Below are 12,132 nucleotides of genomic sequence, written 5' to 3' on the forward strand. Positions count from 1 at the left end.
GTGCAATTGTGTTGATTTATTGATTGATTGATGTAATAACTTGTTTATGATGTCTGAATGTTAGTGACGTTCTAATGTAATGTACTTGTTATTGTATCTTGTTACATATTTTTATTTTATTTTACTTCATGGTCTCGGGGTACCATTGAAAATGAGACCCTGGTCTCAATTGGGCTCCCCTGATTTAAAGAAAAGTGAATTTTAAAAAATGTATTTGACCCAGGTGTGCTGGTTTGTTCCCAGATTACAGGTACCTGTATAACCACTGCCCGGGCCCAGAGTGGAACGTCATGTGTCGGGGCTGCTGTGAGTATGACGTCATCCGTTGTAAGTGTCCTTTCCAGGGCACCCCTGTTGGCTACGCTGTGCCCTGCTGCCGCAACGCAATCAACGAGTGTGACCCCTGCATCATCCACCCAGGTATACCTGTCCAAGATCGCCATGCTGGCTCAAAACTTGGGGAGTACTTCTCCATTTAGGTTATTTTATCTGGTAAACCTGTGGAGGACTGATTGAATGCACACTCTGTATACGATTTGATTAACAACAACATGGTCAGATACATGGAGTTCCATTATGCCTTAGTGTTGGATTTGTTAATACATGTTTCATTTGCAAGTACACACAGTGTGGAGGAGGCTATTCTACCAGTACATTTCTGAAACATCTGCCTTGTACAGTACCCATTAGATCCAGTGTCATGTCTTTACTGATGTTTTAGTCTGTATGCCATCTGCCTTCAAGGCTCTCTTATAAGCCTAGCCGACATACAATAGCAGTGAGGTTGGGCCACGTAGAGTGAAATGCAATAAGTTTAGACCAACCACACCAACCACAAATGCCTAACCCTCATTATTTTCCAGAAAATAGCAAGCTATTGAGAGACATTGTACAATTCATTACATTTGCTTTCATTGAGGGCATCCCTTTATGTTGCTCTCTTGTTGTGTATTTACTCTGAGGGGGAGGTGTGTTGGCAATAACAATGTCAATGCAGCATATATAACCTCAGAGAAAACTCATTGCTCAAAAGGCACAATGCGTAGTTATTATATTTCACCACAAGTTGTTGCAAGACTTGTTTACCTATCAGAATATGCTAATCTTTTCACTTATGAAAATATGTTGTTTGTCTGTTCCAACTTCACAACATACTCCTCTGCCTGAACTATTGGCCAGATTTCACTGAAATACTAAAAGGCTGAAGTATGCACTTATAAAGGACTTTTCCTGTAAATCTCATACAGTAAACCCTTTTCCATCCCTCTCTATCCTGAGTGTACTGCATGTAGATGGTGGAGGAGACATGGTAAAGTCATTTGATGTTTACACTGATACCTCTTGGTGTTTATATGTCCTGCTGCTGTGTCTCTGATGTCCGTCTCCCTGACGCCCTGCCTGTCCTCAGGATGTCTGCAACACAGAGCACCATAGAACCTCCAATGTGAAAATATATCCTATCTGAAACTCAGTCCTTCTGGTGGTTTTCTGGACATTTCTATTTCAGGAAGCTGCTTTTTCTGTTCTGTTACCCTGTTACAGTGCAAGAGGAGCCTGATGAGTTTAGCAGGTCTGATGTAAAGAGCTAACAGGCACTAAGGGGATTGCAGTAGGTGTATGGGGCCGATTGAAACCGTCCACAGCAATTGGGAATGGGCAAACCAAGACTGTGACTGAATGCATCACACCTACAGTACTTTCAGAAAGTATTCATAACCCACATTTATTGAAAACTAATCACAGAAATATCTAATTTGCATAAGATTTCACAACCCTTAGTCAATACTTTGTAGAAGCACCTTTGGCGGCGATTACAGCTTTGAGTCGTCTTGGGTATGTCTGTATCAGCATTGCACATTCTTCCTCGCAGAATCTCAAGCTCTGTTGAGTTAGATGGGGAGTGGCAGTGGACAGGAATCTTCAAGTCTTTCCACATATTTTCAATGGGATTCAAGTCTGGGCTTCGGCTGGGCCACTCAATGACTTTCACATTCTTGTTCTGAAACTATTAGAGCGTTACTTTGGCTGTATGCCTGGGGTCATTGTCCTGTTGGAACGTAAATCTTTGCCCACCAGTCTAAGGTCGTTTGCACTCTGAAGCAGGTTCTCATCAGGGATTTGCCTGTGTTTGGCTAAATTCATTGTTTCCTCTATCCTTACCAGTCTACCAGTCCCTGCCGCTGAAAAGCATCCCCATAGCATGATGCTACCCCCACCATGTTTCATGGTAGGAATGGTGTTAGACGGGTGATGAGATGTGCCTGGTATACCTAAGAAGTGTCTACGTGTGTCTGCAGCCACTACCAATAGTAGTGCAAAAGTAGCAGCAAAAGAACAGTTGAAGATACATATGGTGATGTCGTTGCACATGAGTGGTGTGGATGTCTGTAGGCATTTATGATCTGTAACGTTATATAGGGAATCTGTGTATGTGAGAGATATGAAAGGAGAAAGTACTGTTCCTGAATATGCTGTTAAACACAACAACTAGTGTAAATATCTAAACACCTGTATGAATAGAGCACATGTCTGAAGGAGGAATTGGTAAAGAAGAGTATAATGAGTTACTAGAGATCTGATGAAGTAACAAAAGAAAAAATGAAAATATATATAGAACTTTTAATAATCTTAATCATTTCCACACTCACACAACTCTCACATCCACATTCACTACACTCATGCAACTCACAATCACATTCCCTTTGTGCTATTACTTGATTTAAGACTTATGGTAACCTCTCTTTTTATGTTCAGTTTTATTGGTTTTGTTCTATTGTTTTCTATTTTTGCACCATTGTAAACATCTTTCAGGATTTATACCAGGGCAGTCCTGTTAGTTCTCTTGTATACTGCAGACAAGTTATATTTGCATGGTTTAGCTTATCCATCATTCATAATTAATTCATCATTAACGTTCGCTTCCTTTATGTGACCGACCAATACTGGTTCATGCATGTGACAGACCAATACATCACGAGGCTTCTTCTCTCTAAGCTGAGACCTTGAAACTGAGATATCTTTCATTCTCAAAACAAGGGTCTTGGCGTACTGCCAAATTGCAGATACTGACAGTAAGGATTAGTTCAATCAGTCACTTGCATGAAAACAGAAATTGTTTTTTAGAAAAGCACAAACATAACATTTTCAGTTACATGCTCTCAGAGTTTTTCACGTGCCTTTTTGCAAACTCCAGGCGTGCTATCATTTGCCTTTATCTCAGGAATGGCTTCCGTCTGGCCACTCTCATGAAGCCCAGATTTATGAAGTGCTGTAGAGACTGTTGTCCTTCTGGCAGGTTTATCCCATCTCAGCCAAGGAACTCTGTAGGTCCATCAGAGTGGTCACTGAGGTTTTGATCACCTCCCTGACCAAGGTCCTCCTTGCACGGTTGCTCAGTTTGGTCAGACAGCCAGCACTAGGTATTCTGGGTAATTCCATATTTTTTTCAATTTCCCAATTATGGACACCACTTTAGTCTTGGAACCTTTCAATATTCAATATAGTGTTTTATACCTTTCCCCATATATAGTATGTCTCATCACCAATTCTATCTCAGAGATCTACGGACAGTTCCTCTGGTATAGTTTATGCTCTGACATATGAGACTTTATATAGACAGCTGTGTTTCTTTCTAAATCATGTCCAAACAATTGAATTGGCCACAGGCGTACTCCAAGTCATAGTGACATCTCAAGGACGATCAAAGGAAATTGGATGCATCTGAGCTCAATTTGGAGTGTCATATCAAATCGGTGTGAATACTTATGCAAATGAGATATGTCTGTATTTCATTTTCAATAAATTAGCAAATATTTCTAAAAACATGTTTTCACTTTGTCATTATGGAGTAGTGTGTGTAGATGGGTGAGAAATATAATATTTAATATATTTTACATTCAGGCTGTAACACAACAAAATGTGGATTAATTCAAGGGTATGAATACCTTCTGAATGTACTGTATGGTGAAGAGGTTTCAGACATTTCAGTTTTCAGTCAGCACTTTCTACTTGATGCTGTGCCGGCTCCATCTTTCTTTCTATCTAACCTCTCAGTCTTTGTCTCTCTTACTCCACCATTTTCCCCTCTCTTCTTCTCTCTCTCTTAGGTTGCAGCATATTTGAGAACTGTAAGCGGTGTAACAACGGGACGTGGGGCCCCAGAGATGATTTCTTTGTCAAGGGGAAGTACTGTGCTGAGTGTCGACCCGGCTGGTCAGGCGGTGACTGCTTGAGTGAGTACACTCATTCTCACATATTCCTCTACCCACATTACCTCCTACCATCGCTATGGGTAAAATGTGCCCTTAACCACAGATCTAGGATCAGATTACTTTATTCCCCCAGTTCCAACCAAAACCATTGTGGGGATGAAATAATATCTGACCTTGTACCAGGGTTATAAGTAACTTCAACACGCTTCCTTTCCATGCCTCTATATAGGCATATACCATACTGTACCTACAGTGCAGTATATACCAATTACTATAGGAGACAATTCTGGCACAACAGTATTTTGCATGGATAAGAGCTAATTGTCTCATAGATTTTCCATTCAAGGAGCTGAAAAGTCAAAATAGTGTTAGTCAACATCCTGGAATCTCACAATATAATTTCTAGAGAAAGCATAGGTTTCTGATGTATTTTCATCAACCGCAGAAACTTGGCATGTATTTGTGGCTCTTGGCTGCAGGCCTGTGGTTAATGTGCATTTAGTTTACTTTTACCAGCCTGCATTCTTCATTTGTCTCCTGTTTGAAGTGTATTTTTCCTAATGTATGCCTTGTAACTGGTAAATATCATGCTATTACTCAACTTTAGATGGCAATTACATATACAGTCATGGCCAAAAGTTTTGAGAATGACACAAATATTAATTTCACAATGTCTGCTGCCTCAGTTTGTATGATGGCAATTTGCATATACTCCAGAATGTTATGAAGAGTGATCAGATGAATTGCAATTAATTGCAAAGTCCCTCTTTGCCATGCAAATGAACTAACTGAATCCCAAAAAGAATTTCCACTGCATTTCAGCCCTGCCACAAAAGGGCCGCTGACATCATGTCAGTGATTCTCTCGTTAACACAGGTGTGAGTGTTGACGAAGACAATGCTGGAGATCACTGTCATGCTGATTGAGTTCGAATAACAGACTGGAAGCTTCAAAAGGAGGGTGGTGCTTGGAATCATTGTTCTTCCTCTGTCAATCATGGTTACCTGCAAGGAAACAAGTGCCGTCATCATTGCTTTGCACAAAAAGGGCTTCACAGGCAAGGATACTGCTGCCAGTACGATTGTACCTAAATCAACCATTTATCGGATCATCAAGAACTTCAAGGAGAGCGGTTCAATTGTTGTGAAGAAGGCTTCAGGGCGCCCAAGAAAGTCCAGCAAGCGCCAGGACCGTCTCCTAAAGTTGATCCAGCTTCGGGATCGGGGCACCACCAGTACAGAGCTTGCTCAGGAATGGCAGCAGGCAGGTGTGAGTGCATCTACACACACAGTAAGGGGCAGCAAAGAAGCAAAGAAGCCAGTTCTCTCCAGAAAAAACATCAGGGACAGACTGATATTCTGCAAAAGCTACAACGATTGGACTGCTACAACGATTGGATTTTCTCTGATGAATCCCCTTTCCGATTGTTTGGGGCATCCGGAAAGAAGTTTGTCCGGAGAAGACAAGGTGAGCTCTACCATCAGTCCTGTGTCATGCCAACAGTAAAGCATCCTGAGGCCATTCATGTGTGGGGTTGCTTCTCAGCCAAGGGAGTGGGCTCACTCACATTTTTGCCTAAGAACACATCCATGAATAAAGAATGGTACCAACACATCCTCCGAGAGCAACTTCTCCCAACCATCCAGGAACAGTTTGGTGACGAACATTGCCTTTCCAGCATGATGGAGCACCTTGCCATAAGGCAAGAGTGATAACTAAGTGGCTGTACACTACTTGTTCACAAGTATGTGGACAGTGGACACCTGCTCATCGAACATTTTATTCCAAAATCTTGGGCATTAATATGGAGTTGGTCCCCCATTTGCTGCTATAACAGCCTCTACTCTTCTGGGATGGCTTTCCACTAGATGTTGGAACATTGCTGCTGGGACTTGCTTCCATTCAGCCACAAGAGCATGAGGTCAGGCACTGATGTTGCGCAATTAGGCCTGGCTCACAGTCGGCGTTCCAATTAATCCCAATGGTGTTCAATGAGGTTGAGGTCAGGTCTCTGTGCAGGCTAGTCAAGTTCTTCCACACTGATCTTGAAAAAAAAAAATATTCTGTATGGACCTCACTTTGTGCACGGGGGCATTGTGATGATGAAACAGGAAAAGCCTTCCCCAAACTGTTGCCACAAAGCTGGAAGCACAGAATCGTCTAGAATGTCATTATATGCTGTAGCGTTAAGATTTCCATTCACTGGAACTAATTGGCCTAGCACGCACCATGGAAAACAGCCCCAGACTATTATTCCTCCTCCATCAAACTTTACAGTTGGCAGTATGCATTGGGGCAAGTAGCGTTCTCCTGGCATCCACCAAACCCAGATTCGTCTGTCGGACTGCCAGATAGTGAAGCGTGATTCATCATTCCAGAAAACGTGTTTCACTGCTCCAGAGTCCAATGGCAGCGAGCTTTACAACACTCAAGCCAACGCCTGCATTGTGCACAGTAATCTTAGGCGTGTGTGCAGCTGCTTGGCCATGGAAACCCATTTCATGAAGCTCTTGACAAACAGTTATTGGGCTGATGTTGCTTCCAGAGGCCGTTTGGAACTAGGTAATAAGTGTAGCAACCGAGGACAGATGATTTTTACACGCTCCACGCTTCAGCACTCAGCGGTCCCGTTCTGTGAGCTTGTGTGGCCTACCACTTCGCAGCTGAGCCGTTGCTCCGAAACATATTCATTTCACAATAACAGCACTTTTGACCAGGGAAGCGCCAGCAGAGCAGACATTTGATGAACTGACTTGGTGGGAAGGGGGCATCCTATGACGGTGTCACATTGAAAGTCACTGAGCTCTTCCATTAGGCCATTCTACTGCCAATGTTTGTCTATGGAGGTTGCATGGATGCGTGCTAGATTTTATACACCTGTCGGTAACGGATGTGGCTGAAATAGCTGAATCCACTAGTTTGAAGGGGTGTGCACATACTTTAGTAAATATTATGTATGAGCTACACAACAGCACAATGATTTAATTAGAATGAAACATATAATTACACTAATAAATAAAACCCTGATTGCACGATCATTTAAAATGTGAGCTCTAAATGGTTTTGTTCCTGTTTATAGAGTGTGGAGGAGTGATCCGTAAACGTCAGGGCCACATAGTCGTGGAAAGTTACCCTACCAACGCTCGCTGTGAATGGACAGTTCAGGTGGACCCACGATTCACCATCAACTTCAGGTGGGTGTGACCAACAGTGTATCTGACTTGAGTTGTCTCTTAACCTCAAGACAGAGTTAGTCCACTGAGCCAAAGCCTGGTGTAACTGAATGACAGCTAGTTATAATGTTCACTTTGTCATATTTTCCCTTGACATGAATGGGCTATGCTTTGGCCTCTCTGGTGACCATCTGTAATAGTTATTAATACCTGACCCATTTCATTTCAGTTTTCACAATTCTTTGAGAGGTAGGTAATGGACCAATGTGAGTCTAGACCACAGGTTGGAAACCACTCCTATTCTTGAAAAAAAGTAATTGCATTTCACTCGTGATAACTTTGTATATTCTCTAGCATTTTATTTGAGGGCCTTTACGATAAAAAAAGCAACATGGAACTTTGAGCTGCAATCAGTCTGTTGGCACAATACGTAGTACATACAGCCATAGCTTTGGGTGTTGAAATAAACAGATCAATACACTCTTAGAAAAGAAGGTGCTCTCTAGAACCTATAAGGGTCCCCATAGGAGAATCCTTTGGAGAACCCTTTTTGTTTTCACAAAGGGTTCTACATGGAACCCAAAAGGGTTCTACCTTTTTTGGAACCCTTTTTTCTAAGATTAATAGCATTTTTCCCTTACACATAAAGCTCCATGTTAAACTACACAACTGTGACATGCTCAGACAGCTAGGCCAAATCCATGATCTGATGACAAATGGATCTGCAAGCATGGCAGAAAAAACAGTTGCACAATGGTTTATCGACAGATAGAGATTCATAAATCATCTCCTAAAGTGAAGAAATAGGGCCTTATACTGGTGTTTTGTGTCCATAATGACATACAAGCCACAGAGACCATCATTAAATAGTGGTCCTCTCTGTTTCATGTTGCTGTGCTCATAGTTGGACTATTGAAGTTATATGCTTTGGCATCAGCCAGCGAAACCTTACGGGCAGAGCCATTTTGCATGTATTACTCACTACTCTTGGCTACATCACTCTAATTTATACCAGTAATGTTGACTCTCACTTCACACTCCTCATGGACAACACACCAATCGAGTTACACAGCAACACACGCTGCACAGCTATACTTTTAGAGCCATGAGATGTTCAGCCCCTAAGAGACAATAATAACAATGGGGGAACTTGCTATTCTCCTTTGTATGTCAAGTCAAATATCTTAACCCTCATCTCCCCGGCTGGGGTCATTTTGACCTCAGAGGCATATTTTGGATAATAACCCAAAGGTGGTTTATTCACAGGGCCAGATTACCGACCGGGCATGCAGTGCACGTCAGGGGGCCCCAGATTGCACATGATGTAGAATTTCAGGAAAGTAACTTTAAAACTGCAACATTTTCTCTCAGCTTCATGACAAAATGTGTAGAATAGAATTTAGAATTTGTTATTCACTGTCTTGCCTAGTTAAATAAAGGTAAATAAACAAAAAAAACATGCTGTCCGGGGTGAAAGAGTGGCGTAGGTTGGCGGCATCTGTAGGCAAAGCGTTTATGGGTAATAAAGGCTTCCTGCAGATGCCAGTGAGCGGTCTCTCATATCCGCACAACACGCCGAAACCAGTTGTCGACAGCTGGGACAGTACCAGGCTCCGCCTCTCAGGGAAACATGGGAAGTTGGAAACCAAGGACACACTGAAACAGAGTAAGGCGGAGGGGTGAGTGCATGAGTGCGTTCTGAGCATATTCGGCATAGGCCATGTGGAGAGGCAGAACATTTTTAGCGGAGGTAACCCATTTCTTGGTTCAGGTGTTCCGTCTGCCCGTTGGTCTGGGGGTGGTACCCGGAGGAGAGGCTGAGGGTGACCCCCAGTCGGTCACAGAAGGCTCACCACACCCGGGAGACAAACTGGGGCCCGCGGTCAGAGACGATGTCCTCCGGAATCCATACAGACGGAACACCTGCTGGAACATACACTCTGCCAATTCCATGGCGTTAGGTAGATGAGGAAGAGGAACCAGACAACACATTTTTGAAAAATGGTCTACTATGTCAAGGATGGTGGTGTTAGAGGATTCAGGAAGGTCTGTGAAGAAGTCAACAGCTATGTGGGACCAGGGTCTGTGAGGGATTGGCAAAGGTTGAAGCTTTCCGGAAGGGAGATGACGAGGGATTTTGGTTTGGGCGCAGACTGGACAGGAGAGTGCGTAATCCCTGAACATCGGATACCAGTGAGGACCACCAGAGCTTCCGGGCTAGAAGTTCAGTGGTTCGTGTAATGCCCAGATGTCCTGACCCCAAGGACATGTGACACCATTGCATCAGTTGGGGTCTAACAGTATGTAACTCTTCCCAGCTGGTGTCTCAGGAGAAGCCGGGTCTGAAGTTAGGGCTTCTTGTATGGCACAGTGAACCTTCCACTCTACCGGTCCCATAATGCAACAGGAAAGAAGAATGGGTGTAGGGTCTGAGTTATTGGTCGAAAGGTCAAACTGGCGGGAGAGAGCATAAGCGTTTACATTTATCTTTCCAGGGATGTAAGTAACATGAAAATGGAAGCGTGTGAAGAGAGCCCAGCTGGCTTGTTTGGAGTTTAACCTCGTGGCCTCTCTGATATAGTCCAGATTACGATGATCTGTTAGGACGAGAAAGGGATGTTGTGCGCCCTCCAACCTGTGGCGCCACTCCTCGAGGGCTAGCTTGATGGTGAGGAGTTCTCTGTTCCCCACATCATAATTCCTCTCAGCGGGGGATAACTTCCTGGAAAAGAAGGTACAGGGATGTGATTTGGGAGGTGTTCCTATCCATTGAGAGAGTATGGCTCCTACTTTGGAGGCATCCACCTCCAGGGTGAAAGGAAGGGTCGTATCAGGTTGGCGAAGGACAGGAGCTGAGGTGAAGAGGCGTTTCAAGTTGTTAAAAACAGTCAGGGCGGTATCAGTCCATTGAAGGGTCAGGGTCTTTTGGCTGGTAAGGGCAGTGAGGGGAGCGGCCATAGAACTGAAGTTTGGCAATAGAAGTTGGAGAACCCAATGAAACATTGGAGTCCCTTAATGGTGGTGGGTTTGGGCCAGTTACTGACGGCGGTGACTTTGTTCTTTGAAGTTTACCGAGGTTACATGGAGGTGCTCTTCAGTCTTCACATAAAAGGTTATGGTCAAGGAGCCGTTGAAGAACCGTTTGCACATGCTGTATGTGCTCCGTCAGGGAGTAGGAGTAAATGTCATCAATCTAGATGATGAGAAAGTGGGTTGATCATATCCTGTAAAACCTCCTTCATAAAGGATTAGAAGACTGCGGGGCCATTCGTAAGGCATGACCAGGTATTCGTAGTGCCCTCGAGCGGTGATGAAGGCCGTCTTCCATTCGTTGCCTCCATGTATATGGACAAGGTTATATACAGTTCACAGGTCGAGTTTAGTATAGATGTTGAAGGGATGCTGGGATCAGAGGAAGAGGGAAACGGTTCTTGACCGTGACGCCATTCAATACATGGACGGAGACCACAGTCCTTTTTGCCAAAAAAGGAAGAAGCTGGACGCAGCCGGGGAAGGAGGACAAATGAAACATCAATGTAGTTCTCCATTACCTCATTTTCCAGGATAGATAGGGGGTAAACACGGCCTGTGGGGACACTCCAGGGAGTAAGTCAATAGCACAATCTTCTGGGTGATTCGGTGGCAGAGTGGAGGCCTTGATTTTGCTTAAGACATTGCAGGGTCGTGACGACAATGAGGGTGTCCGAGGATGAGAGTTGAATGGTTTCAGGGTGGAAGACTCCAATCTGGAGGGTGACGCTCTGTGTCATGTGCATGCCCAATGGCTTCCCGTCCAGGGTGTTAATCCTTAAGGAAGGGGTGACAGGTGTTAGATCAATGTCAAGCTCTTTTACTAGCTGGTGATCAATAACATTTTCTTGCTGCTGTAGCTCCGCTGAATCCATTCTGTTTTTAGGTGATGTATTCTGTAATGAATACTCAGGGAGAAAAAGGTGTAGAATCTTGCGCACAGCGCGGCAGATGTTTATTACGCCTTTGCAGAAGGCAGGAATTGTGGTCGCAGGCAATGGTCAAACACAGGTAGGCAGTCAAAAACAAAACAATACCTCACACCCATACAAACAGAAACTGAACTAAATAGGGAGCTGAGGAGACCAGGTGAGAAATGAACACGGGTTCATTTCAAGAACACAAAGTTGACCAAGAACACAAAGAAAAAGAACACAAAGTTGACTAAGAAAAGAAAAGCAGAACCTTACACATCCTGCCATACAAGCCCTACCATTCCCAATGTTTCACTAGCAGCGATGCTACTGCTGGTTGTGGGGTAAGAAAATAAATACAACTAAGCCATATTTTTCTCCATTGTCTCTCAGGATAAATGGATGAATCACTTTTTGTCACTAAAATAAAGTATATTTCAAATATTGGTGTACTGCCCCTTTAAATGGCAGACATTTTTACCACATAAAATATGACAATTACTATGATTACAAATCAACTTTTTAGTACTTATGTGGAATGTACTTTAGGAAAAAGCTGCACATTCTTGAAGGAATGTTAAGAATATGCCTGTTTTGGTCTTTTTAACATTTTTTTGATAACACAACATGTCTAATGATGTTTTGATGAGAATCAAGTTGATATTTTGATTGTTGCTTTTTCCAAAAGTTTCTTCTTAGGGTCAAAAAGACCTCAATGGTAATCCATGTGTATGAAATATGTTGGTAGTATGAGTGCTAAATCTACCAATATAGAGAAGAGCCAGGAGATACTCCCCATTCTTT

At 43.3% G+C, this 12,132-nt stretch overlaps 1 protein-coding gene across 1 annotated transcript in view; it reads left to right on the forward strand.

Moving 5' to 3' along the window:
* LOC112252510 (inactive serine protease PAMR1) overlaps positions 1 to 12,132 on the forward strand; it is a 59,440-nt gene that overhangs the window by 21,108 nt on the left and 26,200 nt on the right. The window contains exons 2-4 of the mRNA XM_024423789.1: positions 244 to 420; positions 4,107 to 4,232; positions 7,291 to 7,405. Coding sequence (XP_024279557.1) covers positions 244 to 420; positions 4,107 to 4,232; positions 7,291 to 7,405 — 418 coding nt within the window. The remainder of the gene's footprint in view (positions 1 to 243; positions 421 to 4,106; positions 4,233 to 7,290; positions 7,406 to 12,132) is intronic.

Source organism: Oncorhynchus tshawytscha, linkage group LG06 (assembly GCF_018296145.1).
Source record: "Oncorhynchus tshawytscha isolate Ot180627B linkage group LG06, Otsh_v2.0, whole genome shotgun sequence".
In the NCBI taxonomy this organism is placed as follows: domain Eukaryota; kingdom Metazoa; phylum Chordata; class Actinopteri; order Salmoniformes; family Salmonidae; genus Oncorhynchus; species Oncorhynchus tshawytscha.